The sequence below is a fragment of the Loxodonta africana genome, chromosome 16 (genome assembly GCF_030014295.1).
Source record: "Loxodonta africana isolate mLoxAfr1 chromosome 16, mLoxAfr1.hap2, whole genome shotgun sequence".
NCBI lineage: Eukaryota > Metazoa > Chordata > Mammalia > Proboscidea > Elephantidae > Loxodonta > Loxodonta africana.
The window spans coordinates 42,692,915-42,718,809 of NC_087357.1; the positions used below are offsets into that span (position 1 = coordinate 42,692,915).

At 37.7% G+C, this 25,895-nt stretch overlaps 1 protein-coding gene across 2 annotated transcripts in view; it reads right to left on the minus strand.

The window, feature by feature from the left end:
- The window catches only part of BTAF1 (B-TFIID TATA-box binding protein associated factor 1), a 122,287-nt gene that overhangs the window by 20,794 nt on the left and 75,598 nt on the right, over positions 1-25,895 (minus strand). For both annotated transcript variants that reach the window (XM_064269574.1, XM_010589112.3), the window contains 16 exons: positions 25,148-25,301; positions 24,185-24,294; positions 22,587-22,788; positions 21,160-21,308; positions 17,481-17,633; positions 17,147-17,268; positions 16,893-17,060; positions 15,025-15,102; positions 14,775-14,904; positions 12,812-12,953; positions 12,114-12,244; positions 9,832-9,957; positions 8,293-8,445; positions 4,023-4,234; positions 1,419-1,578; positions 697-867 (listed from right to left, as the gene is read on the minus strand). In XM_064269574.1, coding sequence (XP_064125644.1) covers positions 697-867; positions 1,419-1,578; positions 4,023-4,234; positions 8,293-8,445; positions 9,832-9,957; positions 12,114-12,244; positions 12,812-12,953; positions 14,775-14,904; positions 15,025-15,102; positions 16,893-17,060; positions 17,147-17,268; positions 17,481-17,633; positions 21,160-21,308; positions 22,587-22,788; positions 24,185-24,294; positions 25,148-25,301 — 2,361 coding nt within the window. The remainder of the gene's footprint in view (positions 1-696; positions 868-1,418; positions 1,579-4,022; positions 4,235-8,292; positions 8,446-9,831; positions 9,958-12,113; positions 12,245-12,811; positions 12,954-14,774; positions 14,905-15,024; positions 15,103-16,892; positions 17,061-17,146; positions 17,269-17,480; positions 17,634-21,159; positions 21,309-22,586; positions 22,789-24,184; positions 24,295-25,147; positions 25,302-25,895) is intronic.

Consider the following 25,895-nt stretch of genomic DNA (forward strand, 5'->3'; position numbering starts at 1 on the left):
TATGCAGGGCTTTACATCCAACCCTATAATAGTTTTACATTTTAGACTGATATTTCCAGCTGGTGCATGCTTTTTGATTATGGCTTGTTGTTGGAAGACATCTGCGATAACAACGGCTAGCTACAGGGAAAAAGGCCTGGTGCTCTACCTCTGGAAATCAGCCAACAAAAACCCTATGGATCACACCGGTCCAATCCACAACCGATTATGGGGATGGCACTGAACCGGGCAGCATTTTGTTCTGTTATGCACGAGGTCACCATGAGCGGGGGCTCACTTGATAGCAGCTAACAACAACAAAAACAACTAGTGCTTACATATATTATTTCATTTTATCCTCATAATCATGTAGTAAAATAGGCATTGTTAGCTTCACAAGGGCTTTGATGCTCAGAGAAGTTATTTTGCCTGAAGTCACCAGTTTATATGAGGCAGGGCCACAAACCCCGACCCAGTTCTATCAGTAGTCCTTTAGCAGGAGAAGACTAAGACACCTTGGAGTAAGAAACTGAAGATACTTCAAACATCCCCTAGTATCCTCAAGATTTTTATCTGGGCACCAAAAATTCCCTCCAAGGGATATTTAGATGGTAGTAAAGTAAATACTTTTTGCTGCTCCCTTGAACAATTTTACTAAGCAGAACGAGGATATCTGTGAACTCACTAAAGACACAACAAATTGTACAAATTCTTTACCTTATCGAGAGTAAACAGATCAAGAAGTTGATCCGTCCCCATACTCTGCAAACTAGAATTCTCTTGGCTAATAACGGTATTCGCTATGTTCATCTTGAATTTCTGCAAACCCATTATTTTCTCTTCCAACGTTCCTCTGGTTATCAATCGGTACACATTAACCACACGTTTCTGAATGAGAAAAACAGTTAAGCTACTGTAGCACAAATGAATTGGTATATTTTGATGCTTAGTCAGAGGACATGCATACTCATACTAAATACATACTACTACCTAATTAAGGTTAGATTTTATTTATTTATCTGGCCTCATAGGGGAGTCCTGGTGGTGCAGTGGTTAAGAGCTACGGCTGCTAACCAAAAGGTCTGCAGTTTGAATCCACCAGTCACTTCTTGGAAACCCTATACGGCAGTTCTACTCTGTTCTACAGGGTCGCTATGAGTCAGAATTGACTCAATAGCAACAGGGGTTTGGCTTTTTTTTTTTGGTTTGTCCCATAAACTCAAAATGTTTGCAGAGAATCACAGAACATTAGAGATGGACTCTGTTTCAGGTTTTCTTAACCCAAGCACTTCATTTAATGCTTCATGAGGAAGTGGTACCTTGATCAAGGCCATAACACTTGTTAACATCAGATCAGGGACTTGAACCAAGGCTCCCTGACTTTTTTTAGCAGTATTCTTCCCAGTGCAGAGGTTAACACCTGTGAGGCTGAATCTTACCTGTCCAATACGATGGGCCCGGTCCATGGCTTGTAGATCTCGCATGGGATTCCAGTCGTGCTCCACAAATACCACTGTGTCAGCACCTGTTAAGTTAAGCCCCAGGCCACCAACGTGAGTTGTAAGTAAGAGGACGTCTATGGATGGATCGTTGTTAAACCTGAGTATAGATATTAAAAAGTAAAGTTAATACATTTCTTTCTAAGGCTCCTATAACGTAAACTGAGCTGTTTAATAAAAATTAAAGTGCACAAATGAGAACAATGCTTTAAAAATCCATGAGTAGGCATTTCTATGACCATTTCAGATGGAAATATCCTTTTTTAATATACCTAACATCTTCACTGGCGCCCTGGTGGCACAGCGGTTAAGAGCTCAGGCTGGTAACCAAAAGATCCGCAGTTCGAGTCCACGAGCCACTCCTCTGACACCGTGTGGGGCAGTTCTACTCTGTCTATAGGGTCACTATGAGTTGGAATCAACTCGACAGCAACGGGTTTGGTACTGATTTTTCAAAATCTTCACTAGTGGAGAGAATGTGTTTTAAAACTTGTCAGAAATTTCATGAACAGAAATAATAAAGACAACTGGGGTATATTTTAGGATATGAGACAAAGACTAAATTGCAAAAATATAATAATAATTATAGTTACGACAAAACCCAACTATGAATCTTTAAAGTATGGAGACAGAAAGTGAGGTTGGGAAACAGACTAGATCATTCAGAAAAGGTAGAAGATGAAGGTGTTGAGCGTTGCTACTATTGTACTAGTCATAAAGGTGTTGATAAGGGATATCCAGTAGCTTCCAGCAGGTAGGAAAACTAATATTATTATAAACATTAATAATACCCGTAACCATTGCCATTGAGACGATTTCAACTTATAGTGACCCCATAGATCAGAGCAGAACTGCCCCATAAGGTTTCCAAGGAGCAGCTGGTAGATCAGAACTGCTGACTTTTTGGTCAGCAGCTGTAGCTCTTAACCACTGTGCCACCAGAGCTCCATAATCATCAATAATAGCAGCTATTATTTATTACATTCTTACTATGAGTGCATTATCTTATTTAATTGGTACAACAGCTCTATGAGGGTATTATCATCATCCCTATTTAAGAGAGACTGAGGCTATGTGGATGATAAACCAGACTAAGAGAACACTGCTTAAATAGTAGAGTCAGAAATCAAACCTGGGTCTGTCTGCCTCCAAAGTCCCTTCGTGTGTCTCCAACTGTACAGTGGATAACAACCTCCTATCGATGCTTGTTAAAAATGCCCACTCTTGAAGTCAGCAGGTCTAGCATGGAACCTAAGAATCTGCATTTTAAAAAAAACCAGTTCCGCAGATTTCTAAAGAGGGTGCAGACCACATCTGAACACTGCACAACTGATTCTGCTTCCTAGCTGGGTCAGTTTCCAACTTGGTCCCTGAACAGGAATCAGGAGAAAGATTTTAGCCAAGCCGTTTCTTACTTTCTCCAATTCCAAAAAAAAAAAAAAGGTAAGGGGAAAAGTAGTTATCTCTATTGTTTACTGATACCTTAAGTTTCTTTCACGTCCTTTAGATTACTTTCCTAATATGGTTATGCCTGCCTAATATGATTACATTTTTTCACTTACTAAACAACTATATTTCTGTAGTTCTATATTTAAAAATGGATTATGTTAGGCTGAATTATATAAAAAAAAAAGAATTTGCAAGTATCTTATTTAGAGGTAGAAAATATTTTTTCTTTTTATTGTGCTTTAAGTGAAAGTTTACAAATCAAGTCAGTCTCTCATACAAAAACATATAGACACCTTGCTATGTACTCCTAGCTGCTCTTCCCCTAATGAGATAGCACACTCCTCCTCTCCACCCTGTATTCCCTGTGTCCGTTCAACCAGCTCCTGTCCCCCTCTGGCTTCTCATCTCGCCTCCAGACAGGAGCTGCCCACATAGTCTCATGTGTCTACTTTAGCTAAGAAGTTCACTCCTCACCAGTATCATTTTGTCTTATAGTCCAGTCCAATCCCTGTCTGAAGAGCTGACTTCAGGAATGGTTCCAGTTTTGGGCTGACAAATGGACTGGGGACCGTGACCTCCGGGGTCCCTCTAGTCTCAGTCAGACCATTAAGTCTGGTCTTTTTATGACAATTTGAGATCTGCATCGCACGGTTCTTCTGCTCCATGGGGATTTTCTGTTATGTTCCCCATCAGGGCAGTCATCAGTAGTAGCCAGGCACCATCTAGTTCTTCTGGTCTCAAGCTGATGTAGTCTCTGATATATGTGGCCCTTTCTGTCTCTTGGGCTCATCTTTACCTTATGCCTTTGGTGTTTTTCATTTTCCTTTGCTCTATATAGGTTGAGACCAATTGATGCATCTTAGATGGCTGCTTGGTAGCATTTAAGACCCCAGACACCACTCACCAAAGTGGGATGCTGAATGTTTTCTTAATAATTTTGTTATGCCAATTGACTTAGATGTCCCCTGAAACCATGTTCCCCAAACCCCCGTCCCTGCTACTCTGAAGTAGAAAATATTTTGAGGCAAATTTCTATGTAAGTAATAATACATGTACTATAGCTTGATTTAGAACAGAATTTTAGAAGCCACTTACCGTGAAACAATGGAATGCCGCTGACCAGGAGGTATGCTGCCATCTAATCTCAAATAAGTGACAGAGGGCAAGTGAGGTTTAAGGAGATCATGTTCTACTATATCAAGCATGCTTTTAAGCTGACAGAAGATCAGTATCCTGTGCTGGGCCACAACAGACTCTGTGCCACCCTCTGAAGTACTGCCATTTCCCAAGCCACAGTCCAACAGCAACTTGAAGGAAAACAGCAATTGTTACAAAGATTCAGTAAAAGCAGACAACCAATCTCACTGTGACAAATATTTTTCTCTGTGGTGAGAACAGGTTAAATTTACCTATTATGTGGAAACCAGATTAGCATTTTTGCCTGCAAAGCTTAGTGGCCCTTAAAATTTCCTGGTCATCTCTTCAGAAGGCTATCTAACAAGCTTTTCTCCCCTTTCCTCAATTCCTTGAGGCTCTCTAGAGGAATAGGTGCTCGATGAATGTTTGCTGAAAGTGATGACAATGAAGACAGCCCAGGCAAAGTAGTTCGTAAAAGGTTGGAGCACCTAAATTTGGCAAGGATCCAAAATACAAAAAAGAAAGAGAACCAAAGCATCTAGCTACCTGACGAAAGAGCTTACTACTGAAGACCAAGATCTTAAATGGCAGGAACCACACTGCTACAGATCTTTTGTATTTCTTGCTACATAAGTACAAGTGTCTGGCAAGTAAAATGAATAAATGAGTAAATAAAATCCAAGAAAATGTTTATTTAGATCAGTTTGGGAAACTAGTGTACAAATAGTACCTTCATATCTAGAATCTTAGATACTGAACTCTGCTCAAAATGTAAGATCTTTCTCCCCTCTGCTAATGAGGCTACTTAGAAAGCTGAAATCTCAGACGAGAAAGATACCAAAAGGCCAAGCAGGCAAACTCCAAATTCAGTCTACAACTCTCAGGGTATTGTGCAGAAAAGTTACCATAGCAGGCCTGAGCATGTTGTCCTTAGAAAGGCCTGAATGCGAGGGTGGCCATTTACTTAAATCTGAGAATTTGGATTTCAGGAGTGAGCCTACCATTTCCTAATTGATAAGGGAGGTTTACTGTGCCAAAACTATTTGTACAGACAGTATGATTTATGCTGATATGTGCTTTCCTTCTGGGAGTCTGGAATTTTGTTATGTGCTAGGCAGAGGGTGCCTATGTGACCAGCCCCCAATCAAACCTTGGACACTGAGTCTCTAATGAGCTTCCCTGGTAGACAACACCTCACACATGTTGTCACAATTTGACACCGGACTAGAGGAATTGAGTGTGTCCTACGTGATTCCACTGGGAGAGGACTCTTGGAAGCTTGCACCTGGTTTCCTTTGGATTTTGCTTGTACTCTTTCACAGTAATAAGTCATAACCATGTGTATGACTGACTGTATGTTGGGTCCTGTTAGCCCTCCTAGAGAATCAGGAAACCTGGGGTGCCCCTGGGGACTCTCTGATATAGGTATCCTTTACAGTGACCACTCTGTTTCTGGGTGAACACTTACAGTGGCAGAGGTCCTTCTTTATATTCTGAAACAGCTCAAACATACCTCTTTGTTGTCCATCTGGAACAACAAAGAGCAAAGTTTCTCTTTTCCACCTATCAGCCCATAAAATTCAAATTTTTACTAGAGTACCCTAGGCTTTTTTCCCCCTCCTCCTAGATAGTTGAGTAAGGCATATGGTGTAAAAGAGAGCTACTCTCCAAAGGGAATAAAGAAATCTGATCATGTAATTATCCCCAACTCCCCCCACCCACCCCCGCCCCAAATCTGTAATCAGATTACTATCCAAACTAGGTGGTTTGTATTTTTTTTTTTAAAGTCTCACCTAGGGTATCTCTGGAGAGTATGACTGAACTAAGTCCCCACTCTGTTGTACCCAATATAAAGAATATGATATCAGTGGGACATTCTGCATGGGTTCTATAGAAAGGGAGTTTTAGAGAATGAGAATTTATTAGAACGTCTGTGTATGCACTCAATTTTCTCAATCCCATCAGTAGCAAGATCACAAACCTTGAAGAAAATCAGTCATTAGGATCATCCAACTATGACTTATTCTCCAAATTCATACGTACCAATTTTCCTAATACAATGTACTTTCAGTGTAGCTATCCTACTGGGTATGTGCACAGATCATCTGACATGAGTATTCATGTGTGCCAGTAGAACTAACATTCTGGTTTTCCTCATAATCTCTTATAACCTGAGTCTGCTCTGAGAGACTAATGAACTCCAGTTATCCTGACAAATCTAGTTTGGAGCCATGAAAAGCTGATCACTAGATTCTATAAAATAGTTACCTAGGCCACCTTATATGGGTATCTAAGAGGCCAGCAGCCCCCACAGATACCGTTTATATTTTATCTTGCCCTAACTTCAGCGTAAGAAGTCCCTGGGTGGTCCAACGGTTAAATGCTTGACTACTAGCCAAAAGGTTGGCTGTTCAAACCCACCCAGAGGCACCTGGAAGACAGGCCTGGCGATCTGTATCCACAAGGTCACAGCCTTGAAAACCCTATGGAGCAGTTCTGCCCTGCACACGTGGAGTCACCATGAGTCATAATCAACCTGACGACAACCAAGAGCAACAACTTCAGCATAGGTTACATTACCCCAGATTTTTCAATCACCTCTCACGTGAAATGGCTTCTATATCTTTTGCCATTCTGATCTTCACTTAGTATACCCAGAACTATCAATGATACTAAAAAACTGACCTGACAAACAATACAGTGAAAACTATGGTGTCCTCATGTGGCCATTCCACTATTATAAATCCCACTCACGGTCACATAGCTTTATTTATTGGCAATTAATCCATACAGTAGGCTTATAGTGAACTTGCCCTCCAGTCAAACTCAACTTTCCCTCACATAAAATATGTACCTAAATGTTTTCTCTTCAAGGAGCCTTGGTGGTGCAGTGGTTAAAACCACAGGCTGCTAACTGAAAGGTTGGCTGTTCGAACCCACCAGCCGCTCTGCGGGAGAAAGATGCGGCAGACTGCTTCTGTAAAGATTTCAGCCTTGAAAGAAAACGTTATGGAGCAGTTCTACTCTGTCCTATGGAGTTGCTCTGAGTCGGAATTGATGGCAATGGGTTTTTTATGAGTTTCTTTTAAAAATGACTCTGCTTATTTCCATTAAATTTGACCTTGGGTTTCAGTTCATCATTCAAGCCTCCTGAAATTTTTGAATTCTTACTCTGGCAATATTAGACACTTCTTGTTTAACTATTACTTGCTGATAAACAGGTTTCTATATTTCTAGGGGCAAATTTTTAGAAAACAAGTAAAACTTCTCCCCTACTTCAGAGAATAGACAAAGAATTTTATCTCTCAAGACAGAGCCTTCGCTCTGAAAGGCTGAAAGAACTGAGAAAACAGAATAGAAGGCTGCTACTAGAAAAGCCCTCCCTGAGAACAGCCAGAAGCAAGCAGACCTCTTTTAAACTGCAGAGTTCCTAAATAAATACCACCAGACGCTACAGAGTAACAATAAGCACCCTAAAATGAGAGTACAGTTTCAGTACTAACTACTGGAAAAAAGTAATTTGCAAAAAGATAAACTCTAAAAATAAAGCCTATAGTATAATTAAAAGGTGGGTGAAATTTAATTTTTATTTGAAAATAGATCTAATTAACTGATTCCTTGACTAGGTATACATTATAGCTTTATTTAATGTATTAGCTATGTTAAGAAAATCATTAAAATTTTATATATACACCTATAGCAAAGAAAACGTGGTCAAATAAGAAACTCATTCCGAATATAATCCAATCTAAAGGTAATAGTCATTCTCTAATTTTTTGGTGAAAGTTTATGTTTAGTGATTACTAGGGATGCATAACAGGATATCATATATGTCAGATGTACCATTATATAACATTGTCTATACTGAACTGTGCCAAGTCTAAAATCTTCATTAGTTATTCTCAATGTACTTTAAGCTAGAATGACTACTGAAAGCTTAAGCAATTACTAAAGTTCAGTAAGATATTAATTTTTAAAACTAGTTAGAACTAAATGATTATTACTGCTAATATTTTGGTTCTTGAAATTAGCTTAATTTAACCTTTTGAAATTTTAGAATTTTTTTTTTAATTCCATTTTAAAAAGCTATACCGAAAATTTAACAAACCAATTTAAAAAGTAAAATAATTGGTGAAACACACTGGTAATCTTTTGGAAAAGCAAATTTACCTAGTGTTACCTATCAAGAACGTGCAACACACATCTAACACCTAAAAGATACACTTACTTGTTTCAAAGCTGAGAGTTTAGGGGCATGCTGAATATCATGAAGAGAAGAATTCTGAGCTGCCAGTTTTTCAGTAGTGCTCTTGAACTCTGGATGTTGAGGTGTTAAGACTAACGCTGGATGGTTGCACAGTTTACGTAAGTACTGTAATGCCTTTATAAGGGAAAAAAGTATATACAAGTCCACTTCACATACCACAAATACTCTTATCTCTGTAGCTTTTCCTATGCTATTCCATTTTCCCCCCTCTTATTTGGCAAACTTGTATCCATTAGGAACCAGAACAAATGTCTCATGTGTGATGCCTTCACTAACGTCCCTCTGTGCTTCTTGAGCAGTTTGTATATATTTCTATGATGGCATTTATTATTTATATAAATTGTATTGTTTATGTCTGTCTCCCCCACTAGACAATGAGTTTCTTTCTCACGGCAGAAAGCATCATATTCCCCGAGGACCTTATAAATCTGCAAATCTCTCTCTACACAATATTCTACTTCAGTAGGGCTAGGGAGGGGGCTAGGGGATTGTACCAAGGGGTTGTATTTGAGAAGCAGATCCCCACAGGTCTCTTCCTTCTTTTCTCTGATTTAGCCATACTCTTTTTCTCCCTTTTACTTGGTTCATGATTTGGATCTTTTCCTTGGCACAAAGTTTTGTATTACTAAACTCCACTGATAATGCTCAAAAGACTGCTGCCGACCACTACAGCAAAAACAGTGGGAGGATGTAAGTCTTCACAACCACACTTTCCCTTTTATTTTTAAAAATGCCACAGTTTTTAATTTTATTAGTAGTAAGCAGGTTTTGGAAGTTTTCTATTGTGGACTATTTCAAGAGGGAAGGAAAAAAATGAGTTGATACTTCCTCTTTTTCATTTGCTGTTCCTTCAAGTACATAGGTATGATCCTATCTCAGGGCTTCTCTATTTTTTGTATCCTCTGCCTGGAATCCCTTCCTCCGATACCCGCATACCTTGGTGCTCTCCTTTAGATCTTTGCTCATTTGTCACCTTCTCAGTGAGGCCTTCCACGACACCTTAAAACCACAACCTACCTCCACCTCTATACCACAAAACCTCCTTTCTCTGTTTATTTTCTCTTACATAATATGTATCTTATTATTTTTCACCTCCACAGGGGAAGGAATCTGTTTTGTTCACTGCTTTAATTAGCCCCAAGGCTTGGAAAAATTACTGCTATGTGCTAAGTGCTCCAGTGTTTTTTGAATGAAAAGCAAAAGATTATTCTAAAACTTTTCTTTTTGTGTAATATACAAACACACATTGCATCGTATAAATGTAATTTTAATATACAAGGTCAACTAACAGCCATTCTAAACAACTTGCAAAGCTGTTTACTTTCTGTACTTTTAAGTATTTTTAAGGATGTAGTTGCCGTGAGTCGCAGTCGACTCAACAGCAACTAACAACATACGCAAATTGAAAAAATTTTTAAATAAACTCGTATTTCAGCGTTCCATGTAAACAAATATTATTCTTCAACAATATTTAAAAAGCAGACTATATATAAAGCATACCTGGAATACATGGCCTGTAGCCTTAAGCTTTGGTTTTTCAGTTTCTTCAGAAAGTGCAGCTGAAGAAACTGTTTCCTCGACATCGCACTTGGCGCGAGACTTAGCAAAATCTTCATAGAGCTGAACCTGTGAAATTGTCCCATAAAAGCAGTAAGTATATTTTCTTTTATAAATAATATCTTATTGTGTTTTAGGTGAAAGTTTACACAGCAAATCAGGTTACCATTTAATAATTTTTATGCACATTGTTCCCTGACATTGGTTACAGTTTTCACATGGTGTCAGCATTCTCATTATTTCCATTCTGTTTGTTCTGTTTCTATTGATCTAGCCTCCCTTCCCCTCCTTTTCTTCTCATCTTTGCTTTTGGGTAATGACTGTTTGGTTTCATATAGTTGATTCCTTAAGGACGCACATTACTCATGGGTGATACTGTTTATTTCCTAAAGCAATCTATTATTTGCAGTAGATTTTCAGTTGTTCAAATCACTAGCTAGCAAAGGTCAATAAGAGTAATTTAAATCAGTTCCCATTAACGGGAATAAATTATGATACATATACTTCACTACTGATGTTACAGATTATCAACTGCTTCTTGGTAAATCCCTTTAAAATTACATTTGGAAAACATGTATAATGCATTAAGTTTAGCTGCTAAGATATCAAATAATCCTAGATCCAATCTTCCACTCTGCTCAGGAAGAAAAAATATATTATCAATAAAAGAGAGCCTAAGCCCTTACAAACAAATGAGAAAATCTTTTTTAACTGAAATTATATGGCCAAGACCCTGTAAGAACTTTCCAAGAGACCTTTATCTTAAAAGAATGTTACACTGCCAGTTTAAATGGCAACTCATGCCAAGATTGAAGGACTACTTTGGGGTCTTGGTTCCTGCCTTGTACATGCTAAAATAACGTGAAAGAAGAATATCTAGAGAGCTAAAGAATGGAAATCAGAAAATAAAAAGCTGTAAATGTAAGCAATGCCAAAAATTCACTGCCCTCCCCAGCTCCCTTCATCCAGTCTACTTAAATGTTTTATGCCTGTGTTATGTAACACCATGACCAGTATATCATCAGATTTTTTTAATATAGCACCTTTTCTTTATTGTACTTACTTTAAAAAGTATTAATCTCATTACTTCTAAAACATTCCTTTCAATAAGAATTAATCCAATTTTTACAAAAGAAGGAATAGAGGTCCAGAGAAATGGCAATATAGATCACTGAACTCTCAGCAAGCATCTGGACTAGTACCCTGCCCATAATATTAAAATAGATTGATACTCACTAACTAGAGATAAACCAAACATTCAAACAGAAAATTCTGACTGGTAGGGTATGTCTTACTAAAACAAGGGACAGTTTCCATTTATGTGCTTAGAAAAGTACAACACAAAGAAAGACACATAATGAATTCCTTTGATAATGATCTCTATGCATAAAATCAGAACTGTGCAGAAGCCAAATTTTATTTTGAACATTCAGTCAGTGCAATAATACTTTAGAAGGGGTGAGGTCTCACTGACCTAGGTTTGAAACTCAGCCCTTTATTAGATGTACGACCCTGGGCAAGTTACTTAACTTTTCTTATTTGCAAAATTGGAGATTAACAATACCTTATATTATTATTATGAGGGTGATATGACATTAATAGGCACATATTTGGCCCTCAGAAACCCTGGTGGCGTACTGGTTAAGTGCTACGGCTGCTAACCAAAGGGTCGGCAGTTCGAATCCGCCAGGTGCTCCTTGGAAACTCTGTGGGGCAGTTCTACTCTGTCCCATAGGGTCACTATGAGTCGGAATCGACTCGATGGCGCTGGATTTTTTTTATTTGGCCCTTAAAACACAGGTTTATTTCCTCATCAATTATACCCTTTCAAATTTTTCAATTAGCTAGATATAAAAAGGAAGGAACTATGATACAGGATTTCATTTTAATTATATTCAAACGCACCTATCTAAATCCATTTAGGTCCTCCTTCTAAAGTCTAGGGAAGTAGAAGCTAGATTAGAGTGATAAAGCTAAAGTCTAAGCCCCTTTACATTTGTTGCCAACCAGTATTACACCACTTGGAGCCCTGGTGGTTAAGATCAGCAGTTGGAATCCACCAGCCACTCCTTGGAAACCCCATGGGGCAGTTCTACTCTGTCCTATAGGGTCGCTGAGAGCAGTAGTCAACGGCAACAGGTTTGAGTTGTTTTTATTAGACTACTTATATGAAACATTCTGCTGACAAACATACCACTAACAACCAAAATCACCATATTCCTAACCTGGAGAGGACTGAGAGTACAATAATAGTCTTGAATAATTTTGGGTGGAAGATCCTGCAAAACATCTTCTTTCATTCTTCTCAAAAGAAATGGCAGGACTTGGCGGTGAAGTGCATCCATTGCAAGAACACCTATTAAAAACAAAAGAAAATGGCTTCGAAAAAGTTACGAATAAACTATATGCACCTGCACAGGATTTACAGTTATATCTCTTTGTCTTCGTTATCTAGTGCTGCTGTAACAGAAACCCCAGAAGCGGATGGCTTTAACAAAGAGAAGTCTTATTTCCTCACCGTAAAGTAGGCTAAAAGTCCAAATTCAGGGCGTCAGCTCCAAGGGAAGGCTTTCTCTGTCAGCCTTCTCATCAGTCTTCCCCTAGCTAGGAGCTTCTCTGAGCAGGAGCCCCAGGTCCAAAGGACACACTCTGCTCCCAGCACTGCTTTCTTGGTGGCATGAGGTCCCCCTGTCTCTCTGCTCACTTCTTTTATATCTCGAGAGATTGCCTCAAGACACAATCCAGTCTTACAGATTGAGTCCTGCCTCATTAACACAACTGCCGCCCATCCTCCCTCATTAACTTCATAGAGGCAGGCTTTTACAACCTATAGGAAAATCACCCAATACCAGGAATCATGGCCTAGCCAAATTGATACACATTTTCACGGTGACATAATTCAATCCATGACACTCTTTCATACCTGCTTCTTGTTCTCGACTGGAGCTTCGAGCATCCCTACTTGCTAATATAGGTTTACCATATCGAGCAGCAAACTGGCGTTCAGTACCCAAAAATCCTGGCATGAGGAAATCAAATAATGACCACAGCTCCAAAACATTGTTCTGATTATAAAAAAAGAACATCAGTTATTTTCTTTTGTACTGGGGTTATTTCCTTACACTTAAAAAAACAGAACATTAATGAAAGCCTCTCATGATGATATTGGTTATCACCACATTTTTAGGTATATGCTATAAGTCTACATGTTAATGTCTAAAATTCAGGTCAGTATCCTTGGAAAAAAGTCTATTTGGGGGAAATTCTCAAGTCCCCTCCACCAGAATAAGCCTTGCTCCATAGTGTTTATACCCTACTACTGGCATCTATTGAATTCCTAGCTGGTACAGTTAATGAGCTCGGCTGCTAACCAAAAGTCGTTGGAGATTCAAGTCCATCCAGAGGCACCAAAGAAGAAAGGCCTGGCTGTCTCCTTCCAAAAAATGAGATATTGAAAAACCTATGGAGCACAGTTCTGCTCTGACACACACAGGATCACAATGAGTTGGAAACGACCAGATGGAAACTGGTTTTTGGTTACTGACAGCTATGAAGTAGTAAACAGAAGAGCATACAGATGAATAAAGTTTCTGATTATATATATATTTCTGACACTCTAATAGTGAGATTTAAGGAATCTGGCCAACATCACCACTTGTTCAAGAAAAGAAAACCTAATAGAGTGTGGTTATAGGTCAAGTCTACCCAGTGTTTACAGACCACGAGGCAAAGGCGCAAGTGCTTTCCAATTCTATGGTTAAAGTTTCATTTAAAAAAAAAAAAACAAGGCTTTTTCATTTTGGAGGCTTTCCCAACACAGGTCTAAATCATCAAGCACTGCATCCACTCCTCGGCCTCCCCTAGAAGCCCTCCTCAGGCTCTGGCTCACCATGCTGGGCTGCCCTCCCGTACGGACACCCTTCTAATCTCACTCAGGCTCTGTCCCCCTACCCGGGCCGCCATGGCTCTGCAGTGAAGAAACCTCACCTTACAGTAAGCTTTAGAACTAAACTGTTCAGGTAGGGAAAGGGGGAAAAAATAGGGCATTTAAATAAAATATATATATATATATATATTTTTTTTAATTTTTTAGTCAAGTGAAAGTAATTTTTTTTTTTTAATGTACTTTTTCTTACGTTTGTTAAATTTAGAAAGGCTTGTAATTAAGTTTCCCTCATGGCTATTAAAATCCACAGTGTTCGCTTAATGGACAAAACTCTAATATTAAAATAGTTCATCACCAACAATAAATTTAAAAGAAAAATAACCATCAATTCTCAGAGCTGGAAGGAAGCTTAGTGGTAACTTGCTGTGTACCCTCTCACTAACAGAATGATTAAGGGTGTCTCCCCACTGGAGTTGCTATCCAGGCTAGGTGTGAACATTTCCAGCCAAATTCTGGTTCCTTTGGAGCACAAGAGAATTTCTCAAAAGTATTTCAGACACTGACATAAACCATCTCCTTCTGCTTCCTTTTCCAAGATCAACTTCTACCATCGCTTCCCTTCGTCTCCTGACATCAGGTATTCACACCTTTACATGTATGATAATTCACCTCTGAACCAGCTTGAGCTTTTCAATACTAGATCAGATTGTGGTTTGATAGTACGGAAGGGGAATGGCCAGTGCAGAACAGAGTCTGAGTAATCTCTCCCATACTTCGGGCACAAAAATTTATTTACTTAGCCTAAAAGCATACTTTAAGTATGACTTTTAGGACCTGGTTTGGTTCAGATACTGCTACACACCAAATGAACCATTATAAAAAAGAAAAGATAATTACTAGAAAATTATTATCCCACCTATAAGCTAAGAAGAACTGTCAAATACCAAATACTCTCCCCACACAGCAAATATAGAACGCAGGAAAAACAATAAATAATTACTTGGATTGGTGTTCCAGAGAGAATAATCCTGTAATTAGCTGTCAGCTGTTTTACTGCTTTTGACAATTTTGTTTTCCCATTTTTGATGACATGGCCCTCATCAAGAATGCAGTAGTTAAATTTAATATTTCTAAAGGAGAATAAAGAGAAAATTTCAGCATCTTTTACTGTGTATCAGGAAAGATATAAAAATATTAAGCATCTTTAAATTTGATACTATGTCTTTCTAAAGAAAAATTTTAATTCTTACCTAAAGAAATCTATGTCATTCCTCACAACATCATATGAAGCCACAATCAGATTGTGCCTTTTTACTTGATGCTGTAACCTTTATTTAAAAATAAGTAAAATGAAAAAGTGGAAACACACACAGTTTGTAACACAGACAATTTCAAAGGGAAGCTACAGCTACCCATCATATAAGGTGCTTTCAATTTGCCCGCTAAGCCCAACATTCCCTTCTGCTTACTCTATTAACTACGGCCCTGCTACCTGAAGGTGATTCTTTTTGATGACTTGGCCCTGTTGCCCTAGTTCAGTCTGAATAGAAAACAGATGGGCACTTGACTCAAAATGTGGTATCTTTATTTGCCAACATCTCTTCCTTGGGGGCACTATTCCCTCACCACTCCATTATATCCTGCAGGGGCGGGGGGGTCTTATCGATCACATGCTTCCATAATCACCAAAGAGATGAGGCATTTCAACCAGGTTGAGCCATTTACAATATTTTATCCCCCGACCACAAAGGCTGATTTCGGTGCATGACCATCTCTTGTACTGATACTAGATACCCTAGTATTGACACATAATAGGGGAGAGGAGATCTTCTGTCAATTAAAGTTGCTAAGAAAGAAGGAAGCGGGCCTAGGACTACCATGATTATCTCTAAAGTTCAGCAAAGTCAAATAGAACAAGTTATGCAGAGGAGAGCAAGTAAGAGTAGCTATGTGTGAAGCAAGAATCCATCCATGAAATTACCAATTAAATGAGTTAATATATTTCCTGTTTGCCTAAGTTTGAGTTGAGTTTCTATCACTCACTACAGCTAACTGCTTAAGAATGCAAGCTTTTGAGCTGCCTGGGTTCAAATCCACACTCTGCCCACTTAAATAGCAGAGTGATTTTTGACCAAAGCCCCATGTCTTAGACTCTCATCTGTAAAATGGGAACAATAATAGTACTTGCACCTCATAAGGTTATCGTGAGAATATACAGCACACAATTTTACGTAAATTTAAAAGTACTTGCAGTAGTGCCTGGGCAGTAAGTGCTCGATATATGTTAAATCATTTGCCACTGAGCTGATCCCAACTCATGGCGATCCCATGTATGTCAGAGCAGAACTGTGTTCCATAGGGTTTTCAATGGCTGATTTTTTGGAAGTAGATAGCCAGGTCTTTCTTCCAAGGTAGACTCTAGGTGGACTCAAGCTGCCAAACTTTCAGTTAGCAGCCAAGTGTGTTCACCATTTGCACTACCGAGGGACTCCCAAGAGATGTTAGCTAGTATTAATACAGAAAGGCAGCAAATCCATGGACTAGTCAGCAACCTATGACTATCTAAGTTTTAAAAGATAAAATGAAATCAATGAGCTTCAACTTTTAAAATTTTGTATTTGGGAACATAAGAAATGTACCAGTTCATAGGGAGGGAGCAAAGCTTGTTATGCTACAGGGGCAGCCAGACTCGCCACTGTGGACCAAAAGCAGCTGACTTTAGGAGAGAAGAAAGAAAACGGAAAGAGCAAGGGGCAGGGCAAAGGGAAACTCTTAGGGAAGTGGGTAGAGAATGAGAATAGAAGCACTGAGAGAAGCAGAGATGATCGCATGGCTCCCAAAAAGGAGATTCAGAATGTCCCTGTTTCCTGATGGTTTTCCATCTCCAATACTTAGGAAGCCCAACTGATTGTATAATGGCTACAGCCCTTAAATTCTGATGAGCCTCACTGCTTATAACTTTACAATGTATACCCACCTTTCTTAAATAATTTTAGTAAGTTTCTATGTCTTTTAACTCAAAAACCTACCTAGAACCTCCATTTCATTTTTTATAAATTTTATTTTATCAAACTACTTAAAACGAGATTAAAAAAGTTTTTGGTTGTATGGCTCTTACCTTATTCTTTCAGTGGGAGGTCCCGTATAGTGCAATGGATTTAGATATTCTCTGGAGCAAAATTTACCTACTTCATCCACCCAATGACCTGTTAATGTTGGTGGGCAAACTACCAAGGAAGGAAGTGGCATACATTCTGCCAATTTTGATCTTGCATATTCCTGGGCCCTTTGCAAGAGCAAAATACAATAAATTACCAGCTTGTTAACATTTTTCAGAATCTGAAAGCCTTATTTTTAAACATTTTAAACTACCTGTGACAATGATCTCCTGCTAAGATGCAAATGGACTGTAAAGTTTTCCCTAAACCCATGTCATCACACAGAATTCCATGAAGTTTGTACTTATTAAGAAATGCTAACCAGTTCACACCATCCTGTAAAGTTGGGGAGAGAAAAATTATAAATGTGAACAGATCATAAAATATTTTTTTCTCATAAAAAACGTGCACAGACCAAAAATATGTACTTTTACAGGCAAAGAGATAAAAATGGGAGTAAGACATTAAACACAAGATTTTACTAACTGAATTTGAAAGCACTTCAAGGTAAACTTGAAAAGTTACTAATCATAAGTATAAAACTTTACCTGCTGATATTTTCTGAGTTCAGCATTGATTGGTACTGGAATTTTATAATTTTCTAATTTTTTCCCATCTAACAATTGCTCCAAAAAGTGACGTTCCTTGGCTTTCAATTGGATTAATTCTTCTGACATGTTTGGAGGGTCTGGAATGCCTGCCTAAAATGATTTTTTTAAAATGTATTAAAACTATTTACTGACAATTTTCTCAGCCTGAGATATACCAAATCATTTCAAGTCTTATCAAAATATAAATGCAGAGAAAGAAGTAACTCAGAAATAGTATAAAGACCTGAATACAAACAAGCAGAACTTAAAAGAATCTGACAGGTGTCAAAGGCACTATAAAGAGACTACTAAGTAAAAACATTTACGGTATTTTAAAGAACCCCGCTACAATTTAATTTTTCCACACAATGCATTATTTGACAAAGAGGTGAATAAAGCTGTATAGTTTATTTCAAACTAAATGCTGTTACTGGAGCTTCTCAGTTTAAGTTTTATGATGTCCAATGTAATCTGCAGAACCCTGGAGGTCCCCCAAGACCTTTTCAAAGGGTCCTTGAGGTCAAAACTATTTCCTAATAAAAAACGAAGACATCATTTGCTTTTTTCACTGTGTTGACATTTACAATGATGGTGCAAAAGTAATGGTGGGCAAAACTGCTGATGCCTCGGCAAGAGTCAAATGACATCAAAATGTACTAGTAGTTACCGTATTCCTCATAGACCTGCACTAGCATTAAAAAAAAGAAAAAAAAAAGCCGGTTTTACCTATGAATATTCTTGATGAAGCAGTAAAAATGATTAATTTCACAAACCTAAGTACACATCTTTTTAACGCTGTGTGATAAAGCACTTCTGCTGCATGTCTAAGTACAATGTCATGAAGAAAAGCACTTGTGAGACTGTTTAAATTGTCAGCTGAACTAGCCATTTTTTATGAAACAAAATTTTACTTGAAAGAACTAATTATGGTTATTCCAACTTAGGTAACTGGCTGACATCTTCTCAAAAATGAACAAAGTGAAACCTGTCACTTAAGGAAAACAACTGATATAACTTACTACCAATGATAAAATTCAAGCTTTCAAGATTTAAAAAAAAAAAAATTTAAGCTTGACAGTTTCCTAATACTTAAAAAGAATTTTCAGCTGGGGATATTAATGAATATGATTTATATTGTGTAACAAAATGTGTCAACCTTTGAAAAATCTACAGAACTTAGTGAACTAGTATTTTCCAAATGGCCAAGGCATATGTTACAAAACACCTATGTTACAAAACCCATTCAAAAGTGCAAGATAAACCAGTGAATAATAATGTAACAGAGTAAGTGAAGTTCACTGGTAGGATTTTAGATTCTACATTGCAAAAAGAATTTGACAGACTTCCTCTTTTCTAGTTTTGGTGTGCTATCACATGAATATCCACACTTATTTAAAAAGGCTGTTATAAGAATCCTTTTTTCAACTACGTATCACTGTGAGGCTGGACTGTAAAATGATGTATTACAACAGACTTACCCTTTTGCACTTTAAAGTCTTTGTCTACTAATTCTGTTATCTGTGTCATTTCAGAGGCTTTTTCTACTGACTGATTTTTCTCCTGGTCATTGGACATATTTTCTTGTCTGGTCATTTTCTGGCTGGATGCCAAACATAATAAATTTTACATCGTTGGGTGCTAGAATTTTTTGTATTCCTTTAAATATCTGGGGACTTTTCTCCTGGGGTGCTCATTTTTTCTTTTTTCTGGAGTCAGATTGACCCTTCCAAGGTTTGCTTATAAAGTTTTGTTAAGGCGGGTTCAGATTAGCCTCTAGTCAAGGGCTAATGTGAACAACAGGACTGAGGCAATCAAGGAGCCCTGGTGGTGCAGTGGTTAAGTGCCTGGCTGCTAACCAAGAGGTTGGCAGTTGGAACCCACCAGCTGCTCTGAAGGAGAATGATGTGGCAGTCTGCTTCTGTAAAGATTACAGCCTTGAAAACCCCATGGCAGTTCTACTCTGTCCTACAGAGTCGGTGAGTCGGAACTGACTCAACAGCAACAGGGTTGGTTTGGTTTCGGTAAAGTTTAAAATCTCTTTTCTTTACCAATTTATTATCAAGTACTGTCATCCTCCCTTAAAAAATAGGCTCCTGAACGCCTATTGTTGCCACTGTAGTTTAGACCCTTTATCACCTCACAGTGTCACTGGGCTGTTTTGGGGTCCTTCCAGTTCTAATGCATGTTCAAACAGTTAACACACTAAAATTTAAATATTTAAAAAAAAAAGAAAAACTTTATAACCATTACCAAATCAAGAAAAATAAACCTGCTGTCACCCCCAGAAGACCCCGTAATGTTTCTTCCCAATCACAAACCACTCTCCTCTCGCGAAGAGGTAATTACTTCTTTGTTTATGTCTTTATCACCTAGATATGCATCCTGGTTACTTCTGCCTAGTTTTGAACTTAATAAAAATTGAACTCTATATTAAAGATTCATTGATATTGTTTTATGTGTCCATAGTTCGTTCATCTTTATTGCACAATCCACAATTTATGTATCTATTCTACTGATGAACATCTGACTGGTTCTCAGTTTTAGACTATTAGAAATAAAGCTACAGTAACTATTCCTGAATATGTATCCTAGCATACCTGTATGAATTTCTCTAGGGTATACACTTAGAAGTGGATTTGCTAGGTCATGAGGATGGGTATCTTCAACTTTACTAGATAAAATCAAGCTGTTTTTCCAAAGAAACTATTCAATTTATACTCATACTTTGCTGGTAGGAATGTAACAGCACAGCTACCTTGGAAAAGCAGTTTGACAGTTTCTTAAAAAGTTAAACATAAATGTTACTCAATGACCCAGCAATCCCACTCCTAAATATCTACCCAAATGAAAGAAAAACATGTATCCACACAAAGACTTCTAAGTGCATGTTCATTATAGCATTATTCACAACAGCCAGAAGATGGTAACAATCCAAATGTCCATTGATTGGTGAATGGAGAAACAAAATGTGGTACCTTCATACAACAGAATACTATCTCAGCAGTTTTAAAAAAAAAAAAGTACTGACATATGCTACAAAATGGAAATATCTACTTATTTCCTCAATCACATAAATCCCATCAAAATATTATAAGCAGCTTAGTGGCAGGATCCTGGCTCTTCTTTACTTCAAGCCACTTATTTCCTACATTGGCCTCATATATTATTTCTGCCCCATGAATATACTCGAAATGCTCCAACTTCAGCCTCTGGTCTTAATATTCCACTGCCACACAGACTTCACTTGCTTTTTACAGTTTCCATTACCACCTTTACTCTAAAATTTACCTTTCATATAACCTTCAGCCCAGAACCTTTACCTAGATATTATCAGGGAACCTTAAAAAAAATTCTAATATTTATTCTATTTTTAGAAGAGCATCAATGAATTATTCTTTTAGGAACCATAGTGTCTGATTTCTTTTTTTTATTTAAATAAAAAGCTGTCACAAAGGGTTATATTAAAAAAAGTACATATATAGCTAAAAAAGTGTAAGAATCTCAATGCTTATAATGTAAACATTTTCAAAGTAATGCTTTTTTTTTTTAACTCAACATGTTTTTTCAAAAGGATTACAATTATTACAAATGAACTTACAGAAAACATGAAGTTCATCAACGAGGTGCCGTCACTTACCTCAAGCGGCATGAGTCTAATTAGTGTTGCAAAGCATTGTGTAGCCATGAATCTTACACTGTCTGTCTGATCACTCATTCTTCCCAATACAGGCACAACTAAAAGGACAATATATGGAACAATACCAACATCCAGTTGTTCCATTACACCTGAGACAGTGATTAAGGAAATTTCCAAATGGTTGTGATATAGACGTCTTCTCAAATGAATTGATACACCAGGATTGTAACTTCCAAAACAGGTTCCTCATTTTCTTGTCTGTATTATGAGGGAACAGATTGACTGTTCCTCCAGGTCTACATGATTCGATTATAAGAGCATTTATCTATACATTGTTACTCCTTTGTAAACATTATATAACTTTTTCATAATTAAGAATGTAATGTTTTTCATCTGGGGAAGGATGGAGGAAGCCTTACCAATAAGACTTTTTTCACAGAGAAATTCCAATGCCAAAATAAAGTGAGTCATATTGTAAGCAAGGAAACACTCAGTGTCACTCAAAAACTAATTTCCCACCAGGACCTGACAATCACAAAGCGGACATTGAGGGCCAAGTCCTCCTGAAATCTTCTCCATTTTGAACCACAAAGTTTCTGCTGATTTTATCTTTATCCACCTTTTGTGTTCTTAGAAACTGTCTTTCAAAATACTTGGAGTTAAAGAATATCAGTGCCTGCCATACCCTTGGAAAAGGGGGTACCTGTATATTTCTAATTATCTGGTACTTTTGGTCATTTTCCCACAAGACAATGAACAAACTTTGGAAACATAATATATTTATAATATAGATACCACCTACATAGTACCTGATTAATGTTAATAAAACACTGATTATAAACTAATAGTGAGGCATTGGTGGTTCTGTGGTAGAATTCTCACCTTCCAAGTGGGAGACCGAGGCTTGATTCCTAGCCAATGTACCTTATGCACAGCCACATTGTTAGCGGAGGCTTGCATGCTGCTATGATGCTGAACAGGTTTCAGTAGGGCTTCCAGACTAAGATGAACTAGGAAGAAAGGCCTGGCTATCTACTTGCAAAAATCAGCCCATGAAAACCCTATGGATCACAATGATCCAATCTGTAACTCATCATAGGGATGGTGCAGGACCAGGCAGTGTTTCTTTTCACTGAGTATAGGTTGTCGTAAGTTGGGAGCTGACTTGATGACAGTTAACAATAACAGTTCGGTTTATAATATACAATTCATAAAAAACATAAAATTATTTTTGTCCATTAAAAAGATCTCGAATAGTAATTGTATAAAACTTTTCATAATAAAATTTTATAAAAATTAAAAGATTTTTTTTGGGGGGGGGAACAAGGCAGGTTATCTGTATGCTTGCATAACTAAAATCTATTTTAACCATTCTGAAGTAAAATTAATATACTTTCCCAATAGTTTGTCAGAATAAAGGAGGATACAGGCAAGTGCTTCTATTGCACCCTCTTGTTTGATATTGTCATCAATTGCTCCCAGCCAAGGAAGAACTTTCTCCAAAAAGATATTCATTGTTTCCATGGTAGCTATTTTGCTCATGACGCCCACACAACGAGCAGCCATGTGCCTCACTGCAGTGCTGGGATACTGAAGGCACATATAAAGATGAGGCAAATGCTGTACCAACTAAAAACAAAAAGTGGAAAGCAATTAGAATACTCATTAGGCAATCTACTGTTTAAAATGAAACTATAATAGCTCATAATCACAGAGGTTCTCAATATTCTAAGTGACTCTGAATCCTTGAGTATCTCCAATTACCTCGAACAATTACTGTCAAAATATCCTTAATAGAAAATTAACCTAAATCCAAACTAAGGTACCATAACTCTTTTATAAAGAAAAGATAGGAAACTATAGAACTTCTCCCCTGTTTAACAGCCTCGCTTGGAACACTCAGTTCTTTCCAAAATTAACAGGGAACGCACCACAAGGCATTTGTAAGATGTTCCTACTGAGGCTGGAAAAATGGTACCACACAATACCAGTCCCCTCCAAATTTGGTACCATTGGCTTAGGCTTCGGTACACACTTTTTATTAAGCAGGTTGAGTGTTCCTGGTTTTGTTCTAGGTACCATACTTTGGTAGATATTTTAATTTCCTGGCCTACCAAAGGTGTTATACCATGACATATCCCATTATTAAACATCTATTGCATGGAACACGAGGATAACTGTTGGTGAGAGCCAGGTATGTGCTTAACAGTCAGGCTAGCCTTACAGTTCAGCTGAATGCTTGTTGCTGACCATGGAGGGTAACAGGATATGGATGGATTTTGCACCTTTTTCACCAGTGATAAATCAGCAAAATTTTAACAAGTAAGGGGACATGCTTTATTTACCACATAAACAGAGTAACTTAATTCCTCTCTATTTTCTTCTAGATTCTCCCTTTTTATGTTAGATACAAATAGAGATTTGGAGCTAGGAACCTTTACAATGCCATAAATTGCTGAAAGCTTCCAGCTGTATGGAAATACTACTACCACTCTCTTCTCTGGAAAAATCAGATCATTAATTCTATAATCTATTTCCCCCACTCACTCTGTCCTAACTCTTTTGTAAGAAATATTCTGAGTCAAAAACCACAAACTAGTGTTCTGTTCTCTACCACTGACTCATCTTGGGCAGGTGACTTTCCTCTACCTTATACTTATCTTGAAAAGAGGTTTATTACCTGTGCTCTCCCTTTCTTGGTGCTGTATTGTTAATATGGTCAGGATGATAAAAACAAAGAGTGCAAATTCTTCCCTGTTCACCCCTGGCTCCTGCGTCATCAGAGCCTTGTTCCTACTGCCCCATATTCTGAGATCCCAGAGTGGGTTGTCTATCATTCATGCGACCAGCTCTGCCTCAAAGCCCACAAAGAGCTGTGCTGTAAAGGAGGGATCTAGTTACCCCATGTAAGGGAACAATGCCATTACTAGGGACGACAGCAAAGCTGCATTTGTCAAGTCTTAGGGTTTTTAATACGAACACCTGTCTTGTCGGAAGAACTGCTACACTTGCGTGAGTTAGTTACCAAGGGATGAAGCTCGGAATCCATTGAAGTTGCTGCTGTTTCGAAAACCTGCAGAGAATTCACCAGTTCTTGGGCAGGGCCATCTCCCTTTTCCAGGAGGGACTTTCCATCTATGAAAATACATTGTTTTAAGTCCATATCCCCTTGCAAATAACGTTTCAAGGTCTAGAGCCTACAAAAATTTTCAGCACCTTTCCACCTAGTGTGAGAGAAGTCTATTTTGCTTTTTAATGTAAAATTAAGTGCCATGCCATTAATTTAAGTGCTGGGGTAGTTTAACATAATCCATTTCAAATACTACTAAGTATGTAATAGAAAAAATAAAAAGCAAAAAGGATATAGAATGACATGAAAATAAATCAAAATAAATGTTTTTACCAACCTTCCATCTTAAAACTTACCAGTCTCGTCTGGGATAAATAAGTATAGGCTTTTTTTTTTTTTTTAACTTTGCTTTAGGTGAAAGTTTACAGAGCATATTAGTTTCTCATTAAACAATACACATACTGTTTTGTGACACTGATTGCCAACCATGCAACGTGTCAATTCTCTGCCCTTCTCGACCTTGGGTTCCCCATTTCCATACGTCCAGCTTTCCTGCCTTCTCGTCCTTGCCCCTGGGCTGGTATACACATTTAGTCTCATATAAGTGGTTGAACTACGTGGGTTACTGTTTGTTTTATATGCCTGTCTAATTTTTGGCTGAAGGGTGAACTTCAGGAGTGATTTCAGTACTGAGTTAAAAGGGTGTCCAGGGGCCATACTCTTGGGGTTTCTCCAGTCTCTGTCAGACCAGTAAGTCTGGTCTTTTTTTTGTGAGTTTGAATTTTGTTCTATATTTTTCCCAGCTCTGTCCAGGACTCTCTACTGTGATCCCTGTGGGTACAGGCATTTTTATTTTATATATACTTAGTTGACATAAACTTAAAAAAAAAAAAAAGACTCAGAAAAATATGTACATACCAAAATTATTTATGTCAATTGTATTCCTCAATGGGCCAATCATAGCCTCCCAGAGATGTGGCAACTTCACTGCCATTTCATTACCAAAATGCTTCACTATAGTTGTCAGGGCAAATTCAGCTCCTCTCCGTTGTACTAGATAAGGCTTCTGAGCCTAGAATTAAATTAAATGTTAGTTAAAGGCAGTATTTCAGAAAAAAACATAATGTATTTGAAATTTTATCAAGAGAATTAAAAATTCACCATCTAAGAATTCATACTATTACGATTATCCATTTTAGCAATTATTAGATATATTTATCACGACTATAAACATTTCTCAATAATTAAATTTAAACAGGCATAAAACTCCCGTCTAGGTATTTTTGGCCAAAGTAAAAGAACTTTTTAGGTTCTGGGGCAAGAAATAGAAAGATATGTGCTTACTGACAGAGAGAGATCTAAGTGACAAGTTTTTTTCTTCTCTCTATCCCAAAGACACCAGCTAGAGAGAAGGTAGGGAGATAAAATGGTGTCTTATTTCTCTTCACTTAAGGGATAGAATAAGAGCATCTGCTCAAGATAGCCCCAGTCAATAATTTCTTATTCAGCAGTAATCACAATCCATAAAACTATCCCAAAAGGAAGAGATACATATATATTTTTTAAATACTTCTTAAGTGGGAGAAAAAGTATGCAAACCATAGATGTATAAATATCAAAATCACAGTAAAATTTTGATTAAAATTATTATGTGGAGTTATAGTCA